At 37.1% G+C, this 24,037-nt stretch overlaps 2 protein-coding genes across 5 annotated transcripts in view; both read left to right on the forward strand.

Moving 5' to 3' along the window:
• Window positions 1-24,037, forward strand: part of LOC725923 (serine/threonine-protein kinase N) — a 32,409-nt gene that overhangs the window by 5,449 nt on the left and 2,923 nt on the right. For 2 of the 4 annotated variants that reach the window (XM_026444039.1, XM_026444037.1), the window contains exons 3-12: window positions 301-502; window positions 12,449-12,552; window positions 14,078-14,285; window positions 15,122-15,276; window positions 21,433-21,684; window positions 21,759-21,909; window positions 21,990-22,077; window positions 22,186-22,544; window positions 22,612-22,847; window positions 23,626-23,793. In XM_026444039.1, coding sequence (XP_026299824.1) covers window positions 301-502; window positions 12,449-12,552; window positions 14,078-14,285; window positions 15,122-15,276; window positions 21,433-21,684; window positions 21,759-21,909; window positions 21,990-22,077; window positions 22,186-22,544; window positions 22,612-22,847; window positions 23,626-23,793 — 1,923 coding nt within the window. The remainder of the gene's footprint in view (window positions 1-300; window positions 503-12,448; window positions 12,553-14,077; window positions 14,286-15,121; window positions 15,277-21,432; window positions 21,685-21,758; window positions 21,910-21,989; window positions 22,078-22,185; window positions 22,545-22,611; window positions 22,848-23,625; window positions 23,794-24,037) is intronic. The other 2 variants (XM_026444038.1, XM_026444040.1) reach the window with 2 other exon arrangements.
• Window positions 16,594-21,344, forward strand: LOC107965237 (flocculation protein FLO11). Its single transcript, XM_016915139.2, has 2 exons — window positions 16,594-19,361; window positions 19,693-21,344. Exons 1-2 carry the CDS (start codon window positions 18,480-18,482, stop codon window positions 21,031-21,033), a joined length of 2,223 nt encoding a protein of 740 aa, XP_016770628.2. The 5' UTR covers window positions 16,594-18,479; the 3' UTR covers window positions 21,034-21,344.

The following is a 24,037-nucleotide window of genomic DNA, read 5'->3' on the forward strand; positions in this document are numbered from 1 at the left end:
TATAATTTTACGTCTCATTTGGCTCGAGGAGGAGGAGGAGTGGTATCGACTCGCTCTAACGATTGATGGATCGATAACAACAATAGGCGAGCGAACGAAATTCTGTGAAGCGAAATTCCGCCCCCTCTATGTGGTTCCATCTATGCGGTGTATCGTCGAACTATGTGGCAGGAATACATATTTACTCCTTCGACGCAGCCGTCGCGCAACACAAAAGGCTCGCCATAAAACGACGAGAAATATGCGTGTATATATATATATATATATATATATATATATACGGTCGCTGTTTGGTTGCAGGAGCTGAAGATAAAGGCCGGCGCCGAGAAGCTGAGAGAAGTGGCGACCGATCGTAAAGCGCTCTCCGACGTGGCGACGATCGTGAAAAAGTCGAATAGTAAGCTGAACGAACTGCAGGCCGAGCTTCAGCAACTGGAGAGTCAAATTATATTGACGCAGGGCCAGCCGCAGTCGCCCCAGCAAAATCACTCGAACGGTCAAGGTAAGGCTTGAAAAGAGAGAAGTCGCGCCGGCAGATATACCATCTTTGTATTCGCCTTAAACGCTGCATGGCATTGACCGAGAGGATAAGGCAGACTCATGCGCCGCCTAAACGGGTTTTATGTAATGCCGCGTGTTAGACTTCGTGCCGATCAATTACTGGCTGGGCCGAATGGCGGTCCGAATGCGCGCGAATACGCGCTCGAGCCATCGATACTATAAACGAGTTCAAGGATTTTTTTTTAACCGAGGAGGCCGTGCGAAATCGTGATTTCGTGGCGCGGCGCGTTATCGGCAAGATTATTACTTACGAAGGAATCGTAAAAAGCATAGCAGCGCCCGATTAAATTTAACTTCGATCGCAAGTTTTAAAATTTTAATATTTATTTTTTTTCCTTCCGTCGGATCAGAAGGATTCGGTTAGCGTTTTAATTTAACCGAGCATTCGAAATTAATACTCGTTACCCAAACTGAATCGTAATTATTCGGTTTTAGATTTTTTTTATTTTTACGTCCTCTCGATTCGACTTCTTTTCGACATATCGATTAATATTTCTGCCTAACTTCGCGAATAACTTATCGACGCATCGGGCTTTAATGGCGAGTGTTGTACCCGGTATGTAGTACCCCCCTTGCGCTGTACGCTAACGACCGCTCTCTTTATCTCTTTTTCTGTGTCGTTAACGAGCAGCCACTTAATAAGTCCACCCGCTAACGAGTCGTCGAGACGTCTTCGCTTTATAAAGCCCAACCGTGCATGCGACGAGCTACCGCTTTATTACGGGCCTGGCAAATCGAGCATGTCCAACTATCTGGAGCCATAACCGTTTCGCTTAGCGATCGTTTCATCGAGGATCCAGCGATCGATGGCCCGATAAACGCTCGTTGAAATATGACTCGATGGGAAATAGGCACGCGTTATTTATTTATTTATTTTCGTAATAAAATTTAAAGAAAAATTTAAAAATTGTACTAAGAGGTATTATATTATGAACGAATGATTATATTATAGATAGAGAAATGGTATCTCGTATAAAATTCAATTTACTCGCTTAAAAAAAAAAAGGCGCGAATTAATTGTTTACGCTGGATGAGTCATCTCTGAAACGTCTATTAAAGGCTGGAAATTTTTCAGAAATTATACAGAGTTCGCAACGATACTTTATACCGGAAATAGTGGCATTTCCAGCCACCGTGGCTGGTCATTTCCCTCGCTTCGAATATTCTCCGTACGCGCTAGCTGTGCACTCGGTGGACATAAATTAGGAACGATTAACTGCGATCCTCGTAATCAGGGGTCGTGGCACTCTGAATAGTCACCGGCGTAGCGTCAAATTTCAACTCTATCGTGCAATTGCAAGCGATTGCGATCAATGCACCGTCCTCTCTATCTATTATTACAATCTAGCGAGTCAATTTATTTCTTAGAAATTGAACGATTCACGATACACATTCTTTTGGTCATTGAATATCTTTAAAAATATTGTTATTTTAATTTTTTTTAAATATAATTATCGTACCTTTACATATTAATTTTTCTTACATTCGAAAATATTTTTTTATATTATATTTATTATTTTTACAATTTCGATCGATCGATAAATGCGTGCTTGCACCCCGTTCAATTACGTTACTGTTTTCACCCCAAGGGTGCGAAGGGTTAAAGTGAACGGCACGGGACGGTACGAGGCGTGTGTACGAAATTGGTAGCGCTCGACCTTGAAAAGACTAGTTACGCCACTGGGTGGCAGTTGGTTATCGGTGCCGCTTCGTGACGCGCCCGAGCCTTTCGTACGTATGTTCACTTATTTCGCTTCGGGGCACCGCGAATCTTGTGCTCTCTTTGAATTGATGGTAAGTGGTAACGTCTATTTATGGAGCCAGACGCTCTCTATCCACTCCAGTTAAGTCAGTCATTCGTGCATTCCGCGCGGGGACTTTAGCGAGGCAATCTCATTCAACTCCCTCTTCCAAGGGTTGGGATCCATTCGAAATAGCTCCATAAATGCAGCCATCTTCTTGAATATCGCGTTAGAAACAATTGGTTTTCATCAGCAAAATTATATATATATATATATTTGTTATGTAATGGAATTTTGAACGTGATCTTTTAATTCTTTTCACTGTAACGTAAAGCGTTTAAATTTTTTATATTTTCCTATTTATCATTTGTTTCGTTCAGTTTCTAAAAAAAAAGTTATAATCTTTTCATTGTTATATTCGTTATCGATAAACAACGGGAGAATACGAATTTAGAATAAGATGATATCGTGTGAATGAGACGCCGCCGACGGATTCAGGAGAAAGTACTTGCATATTCCCTCCCTCCTTTCCTCGGGCAAATGAACGCCGCGAGGGAAACAGCGTATCTTTCGTTCACTTTCCAGTTCTTTCGAGCTCTCGCCGCTGCGTGCGTGTTTGAGGTTTGTTCTACACCGGCGGACATAATCGCCTGCGGACAATCCGCGGATTATGAAAGATAAAATATGAATCTTCAGACAGTCCCATTATTAGCCTGTATTTTAATGGTGGTATCCTAGGAGAGAGAAAGTGGATATGCATTATTTATGGTCTGACATCACAAGTTGTAAAAATCTTGATAGTAAAAAAGATTATTACGTAACGTAAGTTAAGTTAACCTATATCAAATTACGCGACGCCATATATACATATACGCGTGTGTACAGAATTAATCAAATTAGAAATGGAAATCGAAACACAACTTGCTTACCCTTTGTTTCGATTCGATAATTCGATTATCGTTGAAATTTTTTAATCGTACCTTACGATCAACAATTTTCGTATATCCGTTCATAATTTTCATATTTCTTTTTAACGTTTCGATATATCTCATTCTATATGATAAATCAATTCGCACGATTCAATAACACTGCGCATGGATTGCCCGTAAATTAGTGTAAATGACTGAGAAAATTCTTTCGAAACGATACATACGTATATACGTATCATACGCATGCGCACATCGTGGAAGGAACGTACCGAGTCACGTTTACATCGAGCAACTTTCGACCGAAGGATCAGATGAATCGAAAATAGACGAATAGGGAGGGGGGCTAGCTTTTTGATCGAACGATCAGTTTGCACGGTTCCGTGTACTCGTCAATATCGACAGACAATCGAATCCAACCTTCCTTCATTCGCACGTATAACCTATTCGTCTATTTTCGGCCGATCGATCAAAGCTCGCCTAATGCAAACGCGGCTTTACGTTCTCGAGAGGCGATCAGAGCGGAGTACCGTTGCGCACGCGTATTTAGCCTCCGGCCCTTGCGCGCCTCGATGTGGATCGAGATCGCGTTTCAGCCGAACCGAGGCGAACCCACGCTTTCGCATTCCATACGCTGTCGCGTATCGAGAAGGCCCTCAGGCCCTCTCTCTCCACCGCCCCCCTTTTATCCCTTTGGAGACCTACCTACCTACCTGCTTACCCACGGAGCGGTCAAAAGCGAAATCCCGCGACAATTCGCGTTAGAAACTTTGCGATGAATTCGATAATGGATAAATGGAGATATATATATATGTATGAAGCGAATGAATTGTAAGTGCGCTACGTCGATTCTCTTTCGCTCCTCGCTCGTCTCGAAAATTACGATCATTTCGTTGTTCAGCGTGTATTTATCGAAATGACGGTCAATTCAGCGCGGTTTCCTTTCTTCCTGTCCGTTGCATCATGCACGGCTTACCTTCTCGTACTCGGCAGAGATGGTTGGGATTTCGTTTTGGGATATCTAAAAATTTTTTTTCTCGTTTTTTTTAACGATATTGTTTGATAGATAAAAACGAATATCATATTATTAAAAAAAATCTGATCTATGATTCATTTATCGAATGCTCTATCAAATCTTATCCAACCGATAACTTTCAGTTTTTTCTATGATATCTTGTAACTTAGCTTGATCCAATCCAATTTAAATACACCAAAAGTATCAAATTTCAAATACTTTTTTTGGATCAATAAATGTTATATACGAATACTCAAAACTAGTATATGTATCGTTTATATACGGATTCATCGATTAATTAGACTAATTAGAATAGAAAAAAACGTTTTTTAAACGAAGATCGGTGTTGTATGGACGAAATAGCGAATCGGCAAAGGCACGTTTTACGCGATATAAACGCACGTAGCGCAATTTGTAGCGTGAGAAGTAATTGGCGCACGATTCTCGAGAGTCGAGTTTGTAAATTTCACTCGTCGGGTCATTGTTTCCGATCTAGCCCGAGATATACGTCAGTTTGTAAAATAACCACGCGTAAAAGATTGTCGTTTTATCCACGTAAACTGTTACGCCTCTTTCTCGCCAACTCCGTTATCGTTCCGTTCGCGCGACATTTGCTCGAGTTCGCGGACTGCTTCTAAATAAACGGGACGCCATTACATAATTCTCGCGTTCCGTAACGCGAATCACGTTGCCACCGCGCACGCATCGAGAGTTGCGACTATCGATATCGTTATCGATAAATATCGATAATGGATAAAAATAATTGGAATTTCAATTTTTTTTTTTTTTTCCCTTTTTTAAACTTAGTTACAATACGTTATCTTAACGATACATCTTGATACGAAGATTTTTTTTTTTTCATTTTACTTTCGATATATATTATAATATATCGATTATAAAGCTAAGGATAGAAATGATCGAAAATAAAATTTACGATATATATATAATTTTCCAATATTATATACAGATGTGTATAAAGCTTTTTTACGCGTCTTAATAATAAGTTCGAACGAGAAAGGATTATAAAAATTCTACAACGATATTCTATCGATAGAATCACAACTCTAATCGAAAGTTTTGCGGATCTCAACGGTGTGATTCATCGATTGTCGAGAAATTTTTCTCTCTCGAGAATTCTGTTGATGCTCGCGAAAAATCCTGTTATCCTTTCACCGGGTGGTTTATAAACCGAGACCAGCGCGAACTTTATCGCACGCGGAGAGTCGGTTTTACGTTCCGAGCCTCGAGGTTTGGCGTTCGCCCGGCGTGTCCTATTTTTGTCCCGCATCTTAATTCTGCTTGTACACCGGATATTACGCAATTTTTTTTTTTTTTTTTTACGAAATCAGGAAATCGTCAAAGATATATATTTCTTCCACCTTGTGTTGAGATTTTATTAGATTTTTGCGCGTGAAAATGATTTCGATAAAAAAAAAAAGTAGGGATTTAGCGAGTTAACGTGATTAAATAGGTTGAGTAATATTGTACGTCAATTTTGTCCTTGAGATTATACGATTCGAATACCTTTTTGGTACTTTATTGTAAAAATGCAAATTGTTCTCTCTTTGAATATACAATTTAAACGTTTCTTGTTAAACAAATTTAATTTATATCGAAAAATGAATCGCGGAGAAAAGACAAATTTCAAAGATTATCGTCAATCCTTGTGACCTACCTCGATATACACATAACTCTCGAGACGTAACAATTCGCGTGTTTAAAAATAGCGAGTTATCGAGCCTCTCCCCGGTGGTCTCTGATAAAACACCTCTGAAACAACCTAATACTTGACCATTACCTTACCCTCGTGCGATTTAATAAATTCGTCCCGTGCCCGTGTTTCGCGTCATTGCGCGAGAAAGAAAGAAAGAAAAAGGAAAAAGGAGAAAAATTTTATGAGTCACACGAATCACGAAAAGTCTCGTAACACGTCAACGTGTATCGACGCTCGGTTATCGGCCGTCGAGCGTGCAACACTTGGCAAGAATGAATCGTTTCTCCGGGATCACGGGCTACGCCCACGCACGCACGGTGAATGAGAGAAAACGGGCCCATAGATTTGACTGATATAGCCTGTTGTTCCTCCATCAACCTTATCAAAAGCGCCCTCGGTGAAACTGTTTTACGACACTTTCCACGGGAACTCGCGCGTGTAATAATTTACAAGAGCTTTGGCGCGTACAGTTGAATCCAAAAGTAATTTCTAAAGAAATTTTTAAAAAAAAAATTAATATAACCAACGTTCGTCATTTTGATTATATACACGGAATTGAAAATAAAATAGTTAAAAGTGCAAGTGGAATAATATGGATACCGATTGATTTATTTTTAAATTAATTAATAAAAATTAATAAAAGGTGGAAGGAAATTGAAATTCATTATTTCTGTGAATCTTGAAGAAGAATTTTTCTTCTTGAATAATTGTATTATTAATCGCTTTTAGGGAAGATAAATGTGAATTATTGGGGAAGATACTTTTGGGATCAACTGTAAGCTGCGACTACCGGCTTTCCCGCTATCGTAAACTCGTCAAGAAAATCATTCGCGGCCGCAAATAACCGCGTTGCGATTTATATCGGTTAATTGACGGCTAGTGGGAGATTTTTAGCGGATTTGTGAGAGGAGGGAGGGAGGAGATTTTTAAACGTTTTACAACAAACCGGTCGAGTAATTTTCTCGTTCCACAGTAGCAAACTCCCTCTCCCTCTTCCTTATGCTAATAACTTGAATATCACGCTACAGTTAAACAATTATCCTCGATAAATGACTTTTTTCCCTTTCTTTCTCGAATTAACGCAATCTAATCGAGAGAGAAAAAATCGTGTCTTTCTCAAAGTGAAAATATTGCAAAATGTTTCTCGTTTTTTTTAACTAGTAGAAGAATAGAAATGTTTATGAATTTTCGAAGGAAAAGATTTACATTCCTTATGCTTGATTTATCCCTTCCCTTTATCTTTAAATCATTTTTCCCACAATGGTTGAGATATTGGCTCGAGCCAATTAATAAACCGCGCAAGTTCCCCTTCTCCCAAGTGATTGTCGACTCTACTCGTCTTATCCTCGTATAAACCAAAACTTCAATTTCTTCGAGCCACGCTTGATCGTGTTTTAATCTCGTAACGAGAATGTTTGGGGAGGATCTTATATTAATAGGCCACCGTAGGAAGCAATATGGGAAATACCTTCATCCCAGGTTTACGGTTTATGAGCAACAAGCGCCTGTGTGAATCGGCCGGATACGTGGAAAGAAATCATGAATGGGCGACAAGCGGGAGAGAGTCACTCGAGCGAGCGAGCATTACAGAAGAGGAAATGGTTGCGTTGCGGTTGTATCGTCGATTACGGTTTTTAATTATTTCGAGCAGAGCGTTTCATTTTATTCTTATTCCTCTCTAATATTAATAAACGTTGTACGCTCAGTTTTGTTAATTTTTTGGATCGAGAGAGAAAGAAACGTGCAATTGAATTTGTTTTATTAATCGCTGGAACGAGCTCGGTATGAATCTTGTTTCGATGCGAGAGTGGAAATACATTCTCGAGAAATTGATATGTGTAATAAAAAAAAATAAAAAAGTTGATGGAAAATTTTATTTCTATAATTGGAAAATAGTCTTGGAGGAAAAATGGCAGAATAATACTTTCGAATAAATTATTTGCGACTAGAAAAATCTAGGGTTCCCTAGAAAATTACTTTCACGAGAACAACTTTCGAATCATAATAAACGATTTTGAGAATGCCAGTGAATAATTACATTATTTACTGAGAAAAATATGGAGATACGTTCGAGAATAAAATCGTAAAGAGTTTTTCCTTTCAATAGTTCCGTTTCCACGTTGGGAATAAAAAATGACATCTCTTATTATTAGCGTCTGCGGTATCCATTCCCATCCAACGACCGAGGCGAGCCCTTTGCGACAACCTCTTCCTTCCGCCATCCTCGCGTGGAACGAGCTCGATACGTTGGAATCGGTCGAGCCTAACTGATTCTCAGCGGCGTACCTACTCTCGTATGCATTCCCATGCTCGATATCCTCCTTATTTTCCTCTCTTTCTCTCTGTCCCGCTCCGTGGCTCGCCTTATTCGGACATGTCAAGCTAACCTCCTCCCCCACCCCGTGCACCGACGAGTTACAAGTGCGCCTCGTGCATAGGCGTCGTGCGCGCGCCTCTTTACGTTGCTTCTTTGTCGGCGGAGAGGGAGGAGAGGCGAGGTTTCTGCTGCTACGTCGTTATACCGTTGTTTTCCGTGCGGCTGGCCGAGTCCGCGCGAGCGAGCGCTTAAATATCGGTGGTAAAACCCTTCACGGTCCGCTTCCCTCCTCGAGAAACGAATCCTCGAACGAGGAGGAGATAGCGAGGCGGCGGTGGTGGTGGTAATCCTTTGGACGCATGCGCGAACGGTAGCCTCGACGATGCACGAAAGCGACGATGCGAGTACGATGGTAATATTTTTCCCAATCGTTCGAGTTTTTCGAATCGAGTCTCAATCAAAATTTTTTATCACAGCTTCGAGTCGAAACTGTATATAAACTTTTCCCCAATTCCCGTTATCAATCGTTTATTAATCTCCATTCTAAAATTTCAATCGAATTATTTCGAATCGAAGTACGAGTTTTAGGCACGAGGGAAAAGGATGCTCGGTCTGATAGAAGGTGAAACGGTGGAAGAGTCGGTGTTCGGGACAATGGAGGCATCGAGGAGGTACGCGAAACCATGTCATTAGCGCAGCACCAGAACACGTGCCCCATTATACTCCGGTCTCTGGCGACCGAGGGTCGCTCGACAAAGGCTTTCCTTGTTTCCACAGTGCAAAACTTTCCGCCGCTCCCTCCCTCCCTCCCTCCCTCCACCTCTCGTCTTTTTTCCATCTCCTTTCCAGTAGAAGAAAACAATGAATGGAATTATTGGACGCGTGCAACTTTCGAAAAACGCAGAGATGCACGCGAGAACGAGCTTTTTCCTCTTTCTGCCTCGTTCGCTTGCGATGGGTACGGAGGGAGGGGGGAGCAGCGGGAGAGCGAAAGGGGAGGGGAGAGATGTTGCTATCTTTTTCAACGAGGAGCTCCAGGGTGCAATGCACGCGAGCAACAAACCCCCTTTCAGAGGAGAGAGAAACCGGTGTGTACTCATCGCGTCTTTTCACGCGTGCATAATTCGCTTGCACGCGTCTCGTACAACGGGGCGAGAATATCGTATTTATTCTCGCTACTCGATCAAAGCCGGGTTATGGATTATTATCGATATCTCGATATTTCGTTCGCGTCGATTCGAGAAATTTCGAAAAATCGAAAGAAAGAGAGAGGAACGATATGTTAATCTTTTAAGAATAAGAAAAGAAAAGAATAAAAAAATTTTATTATTAATTCTTTCGAAACTTTTTTTTTTTTTTTGTAAAATATATAATTACGGCATGGAAAAAAGTCTTTTACGGTGTGTGGTAATTTCGAAACGCGATATAATTTACGCAAGTCGAATTGATTACGGTAATTGTCCAAAGATATCCGCGCGGAAACGTCGCTTACAATTCTGACACCCAATTCCTCTCAATGTTTTCCACCTAGCGTTCCACGATCTACTTTTACGATCGCCAATTGCGCAATACACCGTGTCGTATAAGTTTATTTAGACTGCGATTAATGTATATATAATAATCGTCTATAAAAGATGGATGCAAATTTATTTCAACGATAAATCGACGGTTAACTTTGTTCCACCTTAATGCCAATGCGAACTGCCTTTGATGCGTGTCTAAATATATATATACGAACTAGTAATGAATGTGACGTGTAATGAAAATAAATAACTATATCTAGTTACATATATTTCCATCTCGATAAAATAACGCGTGTACAGAGTTTTTTTAGATAGGCAATGATGGAGAACGATAGAAGATCGTAGAGATACTATTGTTCGAGTTTCTTTTTTTTTTTTTTTTTTTTTTTCATTCGATAGATTCGAATTGATGTTAATTAATCTACACGTCGTTAGTCACTTCGCGTTGGATAGTGAGCTACTTGCAAGCCAAGCTGACCAACTTTATTGTTAATTGCATTTTTGAAAATTAATTTATAAGTTACTCGTATTACAATTTGACGTAATTATAGTCGATACCATATATACTATATATTTAAATAAAATTTTATCAAGAGTATCTGTAGATTCTTCATACTTCCAATTATTATCGCTTATCAGAACTTGAAGAATAATTAATTTCATACAAAATATTCAACACGAATATTGAAAAATAAATAAAATCAGAATTTTTAACTTTAAAATTCTCAAAAAAAAAAAAAAATCTCCTAGTCGATACCATATATAATATATATTTAAATAAAATTTTATCAAGAGTATCTGTAGATTCTTCATACTTCCAATTATTATCGCTTATCAGAACTTGAAAAATAATTAATTTCATACAAAATATTCAACACGAATATTGAAAAATAAATAAAATCAGAATTTTTAACTTTAAAATTCTCAAAAAAAAAAAAAAAAATCTCCTAGTCGATACCATATATAATATATATTTAAATAAAATTTTATCAAGAGTATCTACAGATTCCTCATACTTCCAATTATTATCGCTTATCAGAACTTGAAGAATAATTAATTTCATACAAAATATTCAACACGAATATTGAAAAGTAAATAAAATCAGAATTTTTAACTTTAAAATTCTCAAAAAAAAAAAAAAAATCTCCTAGTCGATACCATATATAATATATATTTAAATAAAATTTTATCAAGAGTATCTGTAGATTCTTCATACTTCCAATTATTATCGCTTATCAGAACTTGAAGAATAATTAATTTCATACAAAATATTCAACACGAATATTGAAAAGTAAATAAAATCAGAATTTTTAACTTTAAAATTCTCAAAAAAAAAAAAAAAAAAAAATCTCCTTCAGTTTTACGGTCAACCGTAATTCACCGCGAGTGAAAACCGGCGGCGATGGGAAATTGGCGAGCAAACAGTGTCTCGTGCGCGCCAAAACGAAACAAAGAAAAAGAGGGGTAGCGCTTTTTTTCCTCGCTCGCATTGTGCTCGGGAGTGCATTAAATACGTGGGAGTCCGCGGCACGGAGATATCTCTAGTAGGTTACAGGAAGTGGGATTCGAGTACCTTGCGATTTCACTATTGGACACTCGAGGCGCTCGCCTCGAGATGTAACGAGATGTACTGGCGCGAATTCACGCCCACGCTCCTCAACCGACTATCCTTCGCTCAACCATCTATTCTCGCTCCGATCTGTTTCATTTATTTATTTATTTATTTTTCTTAAATCGATTCTTAATTTGTTCTCGAAATAAATTCGATAATTATTGCGATTGATATATTTTAATATATGTTTTGAGAATATTATAAAAATTGTATTTGATTTTTTTTTTTTTTTCTTAAATCGAGACGCTTCTACGTCCTTGAACGTGTCGATTCTTAATTTGTTCTCGAAATAAATTCGATAATTATTGCGATTGATATATTTTAATATATGTTTTGAGAATATTATAAAAATTGTATTTGATTTTTTTTTTTTTTTTTTTCTTAAATCGAAACGCTTCTACGTCCTTGAACCTGTTGATTCTTAATTTATTTTCGAAATAAATTTGATAATTGTTGCGATTGATATATCTTAATATACATTTTGAAAATATTATAAAAATTGTATTGGAAAGTATTTGATTTTTTTTTTTTTCTTAAATCGAGACGCTTCTACGTCCTTGAACCTGATTCTTAATTTGTTCTCGAAATAAATTTGATAATTGTTGATATATCTTAATATTGAAACATTTCGAGAATATGAAAATTGTATTGGAAAGTTTTTGATGAGAAAATTCTCGAAAGCTTTATCATTAAATATTTACATTCTAACTTATAACTATATAATTTTCCGTGAAAGAGAATTGTTTTCGATTTTTAGAATTTTTGTTTTTCTCGGAGTGCAAGTAAATATCATCGTCACACGATGAAATAAAATACAAAGAAAGAAGAATTCGAGGAGGGGGGGGATAATTGAATTATTTTTTTCTCGAAACGAGTTAAAAACTCGGCTTAATAATTGAGATTAAAAGGAGGATTTAATTGATAGATACGAAAGTTTATTTTTTTCCATATATACAATCGAAAAGAAAAAAAAAAAAACATTTTTTAGAGCGTATCGAGAAGGGGATTTTTATTTTCAAATGCCTATTTTCGTTTCAGACACGCCTCTGTCACCAATGGGGCCGTCGTCGCCGAGTCAGGAGGGTCTATTCACGGATCTTCGCCTTTTGTCCTTGGAGAAGCAGCTCAATATCGAACTCAAGGTAGACATCGTTTCGAGCGAAAAAAAAAAAAAAAATGGGGAGCGAGAACAAAAGGGATGGATTGATAAAAATAAATTCGATTCGACCATTTCCTCTCCCCTTCGTTGGAAATTAATAATTTAAAATTATAGATCGATTTAAATTAATCGCAAGATAAGATTTTTAAGTAGCAGTCAATAGCAGTATTGATGGGAATAAAAAAAAAAAAAAAAAAAGGAAAAATACTCGAGGAGAGAATATTATAATTATCGCTTATAATCGACACGATTATAACCTCGTACTTTAAAATTGCAGGGCTTACCAACCGAGCAAGAATATCTTAATATCGTGCATAATGACAACCGAGGATATTTCCTATCGCGAATGATTACAGGGAGACACCAGAGTAACAGTTCTCGTTGCGTGAATCAGCAGAATGAATCGTCAGGATTTCTCTCTCTCTTTCTCTCTTTCTCCTAAACTAAAGATAGCTTCTCGTTTCGTCATACGTTAATCGGAATAGCAAGCTTTGAACTTATTTTATTTCTTTATCTCTCTCTCAATATATATATATATATATATATATATATATATTGTAACATCAATCTGATTGTAAACGGATTCGAGTCAAGATTAGTAGTATTATTTAAATCTTTCGAATCTCGTTTATGGAAAAGTAAGAATAAACTTTCATCAAACTTTGAAAGTGAAAGAGAAGATTTCTTGCTAGTTTGAAAAAAATATTCAATGTTTAAGAATAACCTTTGATATTCGAATTTCTTCGAATTGTTAATACTTTAAACTTTTGATAATGTATTTTGGTCAACGATAAACATTCGTGCTAAGACCTCATTGCGTTGACTCACGATACCAAATCGAAAGCTAGAAGAAGAAGAAGAAGAAGAAGAAGAAGGAAAGATGAAAACACTTTAGATAATTTCAATAGAAAAAATTATACGTCATCAGTTTCTTGGCATTCAGCCAAGCTTTGGAATGTCAACGAATTTTCAGTGTCCATGCAATATATATATATGTATATATATATATATATATATATATATATATATATACACATATATATATATGAAATCGTATCCCTACGTCATATTGCGCGATCAGTTTCATGTAATAGGTTTAACTATCGAGCTGGGGAATACTTACAATGTTTAGAAAACGCGTAGTCGTTTATCAGATCTTGGCGTGAAAAGACAGCAGCAACAATGCCGAAATTTTCGTTCAAAAAGGTGAACCGTTTAGAGGAAAAATACTATATTTCTAGTAAACTGTAATGTCACTAGAATTAAATATTCTCTTAGTAACTTCATAGTGATATAATTCTAGTGATATAATTCTAGTGACACAGGTGAATCGTTCCAACTGTCCTCTTAATTTAAAGAGTGTAAACAACAAAGAAATTTCATCAGATATTATCAATCCAACTATACTCTCCTCGATTTAAGAAATCATAAATCGTTATATATAGAATAATATCGCGTGAATATATTTTAACTCCATACGTGATTCGTCTTCCATGTTGAAATTGCAGGTGAAACAGGGGGCGGAGAACATGATCCAGAGTTTGACGAGCGGAAGGGACAAAAAGTTGCTGCAGGAGGCTCAACAAATGCTCGACGATTCTCGCGCTAAAATCGAGTTCCTACGTATGCGAATAATGAAAGTGCGGCAAGCCCGCCAGCAGCAACACGCGCGAGGCGATGCACCACCGCCGAACGGCGAGGCGACTAGCAACAAAGGTACAAAATTGTACCTTCCTTACCGACGCGGTACGAGAATCAGACAGTTCACCGCAAGGACGATTAATTACCGACAATTAACTTTCCTATACGTATTTGTAAGAAGCGATACAATAGTTGTATTATGCGTTACGCGATTGGATTGTGATAACTGGCCGAATATGCGTGAAATTATACGATTATAATTCATATGGAGGTAGCAATTTTTTAAGTTAGAAATGCATAAATCTCTTGCACGATTGTATTTCTTAAGATACATCTCTGTATTGTGATTTAGTTTATTTTGCTCATAAGTACAATTTTTTTAATTATAATTTAAAAATGCTCTCGTATTTTCTTCTATAATTTCATCGATAATAGAACATAAATTGTAAACGATAAATATTATTTTAAAAATGTAATTTTGTATAAAATATTCGCATTTTACGTAACTTACGTAACATACGTATCTCGTTTTATCTATTCGATTCGAAATTCATTATTCACTGAAAAAGAAAAACCGAGCGATATATATATATACATATTGATATTATTTGAAGGACATTCTCCATTCTCGCGTGACGCGAAAACAATCTTGTTTTCAATGCACAGATATCGAGTTATCACATTTCTAGTTTCTATTAAATCATCCATCCGTTCGGAATTCCCTATACTTTCGCGTACTTTCAATTTTCGTTCCCTCCCCCGCCACAAAGAAAAATCGTTCGAGCGAGTATGAAACATTGTCACCCGACTCTGCCGTGAGAATATAATAATCGTTACATAATACTCGTTCAATATATATATATATATATATATACGTATGAAAAGCATGATGGATAACTTTCTAATTACAGACAGGTACGAGCCTAGTTTGGAGTTGGCGTTGGAGGAGAGGGTGGAGGAGCTGCGACATCGTTTGCGGATCGAAGCCGCGGTTGTGGAAGGGGCCAAGAACGTGATACGTCTTTTACAAAGTGCCAAAGTCGCCGATAAGAAGGCCTTAACGGAGGTAACGTATCATTTCATTTCAATAACGCGCCTCCGCCATATTGGAAACGTGTAATGAAAAGCTTTTGTACCGTTTTGTGTGTACTTTGCCCGTCGAAAGAGGGCTATTGATACGTGTATTCCACTTAACAGACATGTCGCCCCTTTTCAAACCCGCGTGTATCATTGTGCGGCTTTCATACGGCCGCGCCAAGAATATTCTACTTCCATCTATGAAATCTCGCTCGAAGTCGGATGCAATCCCATTTCGTTTCGAAAACGAAAGAATCGGATCCATCCGATGGATTAATTCGAAAAAATTTTAATTAATTAAAAAAATAAATATTCTCGTCTAAAAAAATTGTATATATATATATATATATATATATATATATATATATTCATAATACAATTTTTTTACATGAGAATATTTATTTTTTTATATATATTCATAATACAATTTTTTTACACGAGAATATTTATTTTTTTTCGAAAACGAAAGAATCGGATCCATCCGATGGATTAATTCGAAAAAATTTTAATTAATTAAATCTTTTTATGAATATATATATATATATATTCATAATACAATTTTTTTTCGAAAACGAAAGAATCGGATCCATCCGATGGATTAATTCGAAAAAATTTTAATTAATTAAAAAAATAAATATTCTCGTGTAAAAAAATTGTATATATATATATATATATATATTTTCATAATACAATTTTTTTACACGAGAATATTTTTTTATGAATATATATATATATATATATATATATATATATATATATATATATATATTCATAATACAATTTTTTTACACGAGAATATTTATTTTTTTTCGAAAACGAAAGAATCGGATCCATCCGATGGATTAATTCGAAAAAATTTTAATTAATTAAAAAAATAAATATTCTCGTGTAAAAAAATTGTATATATATATATATATTTTCATAATACAATTTTTTTACACGAGAATATTTATTTTTTTATGAATATATATATATATATTCATAATACAATTTTTTTACACGAGAATATTTATTTTTTTTCGAAAACGAAAGAATCGGATCCATCCGATGGATTAATTCGAAAAAATTTTAATTAATTAAAAAAATAAATATTCTCGTAAAAAAATTGTATGTATATAGTATATGTATATGTATATTATATATATATTCATAATACAATTTTTTTACACGAGAATATTTATTTTTTTATGAATATATGTATATATATTCATAATACAATTTTTTTACACGAGAATATTTATTTTTTTAATTAATTAAAATTTTTTCGAATATATATATATATATATATATATATATATATATGTATGTGCGTGTGTGTATGACAGAAATTCGTCACGAAGATTAATGATTGTTAAAAACACGATGCTCGCCGTCATTCTGACGTAGATACCGTCTACGTAAATCGAGACGAGAGAATTCGCCATATGGATGAGTTCGATATCTCGCGTATCGAGCGAGAACGTAAACGACTACGTCGAGTTTGAACGGGCGAGTGGCGTATACGCCACCGGTTCTCGAAATAGAATCGCCTAATCGCTGCCCCGCCACCCCATCGCCTCTCTATGACGCCTTTTCGGGTCGCGCTTAGTTCACCACTTCTCGAGGGGAGAAACCAGTCGTAAGCAACGCGATAAACCAACGACATGTGCGCCAATCAACCGCGGGCCGACCGCTCGACAAATGTCCGTATCGAGTGCTCGGGCATCCCTGGGGATGTCCGTAGATAATTCACACCACCGGCGAAATAACGGTGAAAAGAAAAAAAAAACTATGACCCGAATAGAACGAAGACTGACGAAGATATTCCACCCGGAGTCGTACTACAGAGTTGGACGTCACTACTCTTCTGCGTACGATTCTGATACTGACACTGTATTTCGAGAAGACTGACGTGTCTGTTCCGCGAGATATCGAGAGGAGTACAGTACTGCAGGAGCTGTGAATGCGGGGAGGAAGCGATTTGAGGAAAAGAAAAAAAAAGAGAAAAAGGAAAAAAAGAAAAGAAAAGAGTTCCTAGTTTTTGAGAGAAAAAAAAAACGTTCGAAGAGCTAACTCTTCCTCGGGGCACTTTAAATTCCAAGAAATAGAGGATGGACTGACAGAAATAGAGGATGTTGCACGTTGAATAATTATACGTTGGTGGAGACCAGGCGAGAGCCACGTTACTTTGATCCGAGTCTGTTTCGTTTATTCGAGGAGAGTCGAACGAGAGATAGAGAAAACGTGCATTTATTCAGACTGGTTAATTGGATAGTATTTTTAAATTTTCTTTTTTTTTTCTCCTGGACGTTTTCGTCACGTCGACGTATGGGTGACGTATCTGTCAGTAGAGGCTAATCTTATACAGCGAATGGTATTAAAAGTTTCATCTGGTTCCAGGTATATTTGGTCCGACTGTACGTTGCTCCAAATTTATATTGTGCTAATTATACCTTGGGACGCTGCTCTAACGTATGGTTTGTCACCTTACGAGAAACGAGCAAACGTAACTAAACTCGATATTTCCAGATTCATTTGTGCACCCCGTTAAATTCAACGACCGAAAAGAAAAGTGCCGTACAAGAGTGTGATAATTATATTGATATTATTATTATTATTATTATTAATATTTTTTAAATAATCGATAAAAAGAAGCGCTTGGATTCTTAGCAAAAAGATCGAGACACCTCTACGAGAGATACGAGAGATCTATTTTATAATTTCGATACGTAATATCGATACGACAAGAGATTCTGAAATCGCATGAACACAGTATAACACCGATGCTGAAAATAGATGACAGAGACGCAGTATCGCAGAATTGCCGTCTTTCCGCGAACAACATATGTAATATATGTACGGATTTGTGAAATACTCTCCGAAAATATTTTCGTTCGCATCGAGGACGTTTCGATCAATTTTTATAACAAATTACGTAATAAAAAGTGGCCGGAACGGATCGTCAAACAGCCGAATGTAATAAAATTCAACGGAAACGAGTAGAGTAGTGCTTCCATCTTTCGCGAGATCGATCGACCGTTCGAATGTGCAACGGAACGACACCGAGAAAAGGACGACGGATTTTCTTCGCAAGGGAGGCGAAAAACAGTTCTGCGAATGGATCTTCGCAACGAAACCGATTAAACGCTCGGGACGATGATGTTTTGCGGTGGATAACAGCGTGGAGAAGGTTGAAAAAAAAGGTAGTACGATATGTACGGGCGTCAAGGCGATTCGAATAACACGCAACCACCGTGGTCGGTGCGTGCAGAAGTTACGATTCGCCATGGTACACCGGTAACCTCGGAATCTAGTCAAGCACCTGTAGGTATATCCTCCACTGTCACGGATTCGGGCGGTGTTCGTATGATATATCGATGGAATACTACCAGTCAATCGTCTCCGTCGCCGACGATCCCAGTCATCACGACTTCCGGACAGTCATCCGTGTCTTCCGGCTCGTTCGGTTTTCAGCGTGGAAACATATTGTTCATTTCGACACCACCGCCAAAATCCACGCAAGGATCTTTCACGATTCCAAGATCAGGATCGTCTGGAAATGATGAGCATACGCCATCTAGAGGACGTGGCGCCAACTTCTCGGATTCGGGCTACAACAGTGAGCGATTTTCACCTAATTCGTACTCTAGTTTGCCTGTTCGTCGACCTTCCCAACAATATAATCGTCGATGCAGGAGCACGTGCAGCATTGTACTGTCCGCTGTGGACAGTGCTGATGGTTCGAAGGGAGAAAACTACAGCAAAATGACCAGCAATGAAACTGTCAAACACTCGTACGACAATTCTTGGCGCCATCCCTCGGCGTATGTTTTCTCGCGGCAGCAATTCACCACAGTGCCGGAAGTTTGCGAGGACTGCCCGGAGGATGGCGCTTCCAGTGCACATGGAACGCATTTTTGCAGTAGCGTGAAAGAGGAAGTTGCAACAAAATCGACCACGGTCAGCAAAGATGCATCTTCGCAAACCACGGATATAGAATCCCGAGAATCTTCGTCGATGGTCGCTGATAAAAACAAAGTGAGGAGGAGAGCTGCTATTGGTCTCGGTTCATTGGACGAGCAGAAGAAGAAGAAGGTAAATTGTTCTCCTTACAAGTTTCGGTTTACAATAAGTCTTAGTCGAAACTTCTTAATTCTAAATTCTAAGTATTGTTAAAATTCAGCCTGAGACTTGTACAAAAGATAATTCTTCAAATCTACAAGAGATAGTATTTATATTGTTTATCTTCATCATCGACAAATTCCGTTCAAATAACTGCGATCGTGTGAAAGCTACGAAGAATACGATGGTCTTTTTTCATCGATTGATTTTCTAAATTTTTCGACTAAAGATCTATCGTAGATCGATCAAGTTTTATTTCTATTCGATAAACGAACAATTTTACATCACAAATATCTGATTTTAGCCAGAAAGTCGATCGCCAACCACAGCTTCAGAGACCACGAGCATCGGTCCTTCAGCGGAATCGGAAAAATCCGATTCCTCGACGAAAGATGACAGTGCGAAGAGGAAATCGCGAACCGTGCACATCGACGTGTATTGCACCGGGTCCGATGACGACGAGAATGTCGATACATCGAGTGAAAACGAATGCGAAACTCCTATGACCGTGTTCGAAAATCCAGACGTGAAAGTGACACATACTCAGGTAGCGAGTAACGTTTTGCCCAGGGGATTTCAAGACGACAAGGCTTTTCTTAAACGTGCCACGGAACGACGATGTGACAGTTTTAAACACGCACCGATGAGAATGCCATCTATAGCCAGTTCGAAAGGTTACGATAGCGACGACGTTTTCAGCTCGCTTTATCCATCGCAATTTAGTTCTTACAGTGCCTTAAGGGATCCTGATTCGGCGCCTTGGTCTGCCGCGTCTTCCAATGTGGGTATTCCATTCGATTACGATTCGACTATTGCTACCTCGGCCAAAGATACGTTATCCGACATAGAATCTTTGATAAACACTAAAACAGACTTAACCCGTTGTGATAGTTTCGAATATGCTAGCAGCACCGATCGTGAAAGGATACGCAAAATGGAGGAAATATGGGCGAAGGAAGAGGAAAAAGAGAAGCGCTGGCGTTCACCGCAAGTCGAGCGTAAATATTTGTTGCGGAATCGAAGGATGAGAGAATATTTAAAGAAAGACGAGGTAGAGTGGTCGTCGGGTGACAGTGACGAGGAATCTGACGAGAGCGGTGCCATTGGATGGAGTTTTATGTCTGGCGAGGAGAATCAAAAAGGAATTAAAAAAACTTCGTCGTTTCGAAGATCTAGTAAATCTATCGCTGAAGATGGGGAAAGGAATTCGAGTATAATGGAGAAAGAAGTTTCAAAGCAGAAGAATTCGCAACAGTATCATTCTGATTCCACGCGTAGCGACAGTATTCTCCATACTTTTCGTGATCAAATCGGCTTATTCGGTTCCAAGACTCCTTCCCCTCTTCCATCAAAAGTACCTTCGAGAGTTACTTCTCCATTCATGACGCCTCAGGGTGAGAGAACCGACCATATTTTGAAAGCCTCTATATTCGGCACAGTGGTGAACGCATTTCGAAAGCCGGGCCATCATATAGGACCTTCCAAGAATCCTTCGTGTTCCTGCGAGCATTGTCAAAGATATTTCGAGGAATTGAATTCACGAGAACGTTCGCGTTCTATAAGCGATTTCGAACGACAAATGGGATTTCGTTTAAAGAATGAGAAAAGGATATTTCGCCCGATCCCGAAAAATGACAATTCTTAAGACTTGATTATGAATATGTTTTTGAAGATTTTTTTTTTTTTAAATAATAGTATATATTTTATGTTTCACAATGAAAATGTTTCATTGAAAATATCATAAAGGTTGTGTTTTGTAATATATAAACAGTGTGTTAAGTTATATTTATTGAGTACAATATCGTATTCCATACTCATTATCTTTTTCTATTTATATGATTGTTAATAAATTGCTAAAACATTCTGCTGAATATAAAGCATTTATGTAAGCTAACAAATAAATATAAATTATTTATGCTGTTAATGCTGTTAATAAATGTTGATTATATTAAGTAATCATCAAATCTTGAATCAATTATTCCTATCGTTGTAAAAATTTATTCAAGATTATGTTTTTTTATCATTTTATTTTGAATTACTTCAGGCTCAAGCAAGTCTTGCAGAATCGAGTAGAAAGTTGGATCTGCTGAGATTATCCCTTGAACTCAGAAGACAAGAATTACCACCTGACAGTGGTACTGCTGCTCAATTGAAGAGAGAATTGGCTAGTGTGCAATCAGCTAGCCCGGTTCCTGTAACTTACACGTCGTTACAACCATTTCGCGGCCCTCTGGAGGGTAAAGCTACAGTGCCTGCTTCGGTTTCAAGATGTGCTGCTGTTACTGGACAATTAGAGGTAATTTAAATAATGATAATCCCGTGTAATCTTTATGCGAAACGAAAAACGAATATATTTACTTGAAATTTTAGGTAAGGCTGATGGGATGTCAAGACTTAGCGGAAGAAGTGCCTGGTCGCACAAGAAGAGAACATCCAGCAAGTCCAGATCTACGCAGTTTTGTTAAAGGGGTTACAGGACGTAGTTCGAGCAAGTCGTATAGCGTTAAAGATGAAACAAGTAGTGAGTATTTTTTTTGGAAATATTATGAAATTATATTAGGAATTGAATATTAAAATTAATTTCCTCTTGTTTCGTTACAGATGATATTATGGCAGTTATTAAACTGGACAACCAAACAGTAGGACAAACTAGTTGGCGACCATGTTCTCAACAAGCATGGGATCAAAGGTATTTTTTTATTGTATGATACAATATTATTTTTGTGAGATGTATCATCTTTATATATTATCATTTTAAAGAGATTATATATAAATATACCTACTATTATTTTTATAGGTTTTCCATTGAACTAGATAAGTCGAGAGAACTTGAAATAGGCATTTATTGGAAAGATTGGAGATCTCTTTGTGCTATAAAATTTTTACGTTTAGAAGAGTTTATCGATGATGTGAGACACGGAATGGCTTTGCAATTGGAACCGCAAGGTCTTCTTTTCGCGGAAATTAAATTCTTGAATCCAATGATTTCGAGAAAACCTAAATTACAACGTCAACGCAAAATCTTTAAACAACAAGTGAAAAATTTCCCAAGGGCTAATCAAATGAACATCAATGTTGCAACTTGGGGTAGACTTTTGAAAAGATCGGCAGCTCCTTCATTGCACAATTCAAGAAATTCTGAAAGTCCACCATCAGGTACAATTATATATTCTTGATTGTGTTCTTTACAGATTTTTAACGTTGTACAAATTTTTATTTGTAGGACCACAACCTTTACAACTTGTTTTTGATACCTCGGTAGAAGATAAACCGGAAACACCCGGAGAGTTACCTGATCCGGATAAAGGAGGCTTAGGAGGCGCTAGACCATTAGGATTATCGACTTCTAGTAGCCCTACATTACCACGTCCTCCAGAACATCCACCACCTCCGCCACCCACAATTACAAAAAAACCTTCAATGCCCGCACCTCCACCACCACCAAAATTAGATCAAGAAGTAAGTCATATGAGATTTATATCATCTTTTATTTCAATTTTTTTTTTCTTTTTGTCATATTTATCAAAGTATATTATATATAGAAGAGAAAAGTTTTACACTATATTTTGAACCTTCTTAGCGATATCATAATTATCCATCTTGTTATAAACTATTTTGAAAAACTGTCTTAGTATTTCCTTTTACTTGAGAGGTTTAGGGATTGGTACACTGGTTATGGGTAAAAATCATGTAGAACACGTACAATATATTATACATTAGATAGTTGAGTCGATATATTGGCTAATGTCTGTACATAGTATTATACATTTTGTCAAGGCATGTTAGAATACTTGATATATTGTCAATTGCGTAAGATATTGCTTCGAAGATAGCTGGATATAAATATATCTTTTTAATAGTAGAACGCGATTTATAAAAGGCAATTTTTTATATGCTTAAAATATACAAATCTTTTATTCATTTTTTTCTTTTTTTTCTTTTTTGTTAAATTTTATATTTTATATTTTTAATTCTTAGCTTTTTTATGCATAATCGTTTCCACAATGTTTAGCACCAATATGCAATGCATAATGTGCATTGTCCAATATTTGGTATCCCTTCAACAAATTTGCAGCAAACTCCCTTCAATTAATTGAATCAATTTATTATCTCAAATTTATAATATCAATTCGTAATATCTATTTTAATTCTATTATACATAAAACTTTGGTACGTTACAGTTTGAAATATATTGCAATCTAAAGTAGCTTTTAGAGCTAAGCAGATAGTGATGTAGTTACAGAGTGCATTAAGGGAGTTTGATTTCCTGCACAACGAAGAAAAGGGGGGTCCTCAGGGGGCAAATTTGAGGCCTCTTGTAACAGAGCCTCGTCCTGTGCTGATTGCACCACCCTCTCCACGCACACCCTCGCCCCAACCCGTCGTCGAGTTTCCTGAAGATGAGGTATATACCTCCAATACACACAGCTTTATTTATTTACGTGATTTTAATTTTTTTTATGCTTCTTCATTACTAACATATTGAATATAAAATTGTTTTTTTTTTTGTTGTTTTTTAAGTTATTGTAATTTTGTTTATTAAAGTAACTTATTTTTTATTATTTTAATGGTTTTCTCATTAAAAGCATGTAATCAATTTTTTTCGCATGATCGTATTTTGCATATTATGTATCAAGGCTTTATAATAC

This window comes from Apis mellifera, linkage group LG11, assembly GCF_003254395.2.
Source record: "Apis mellifera strain DH4 linkage group LG11, Amel_HAv3.1, whole genome shotgun sequence".
NCBI classification, from domain to species: Eukaryota; Metazoa; Arthropoda; class Insecta; order Hymenoptera; family Apidae; genus Apis; species Apis mellifera.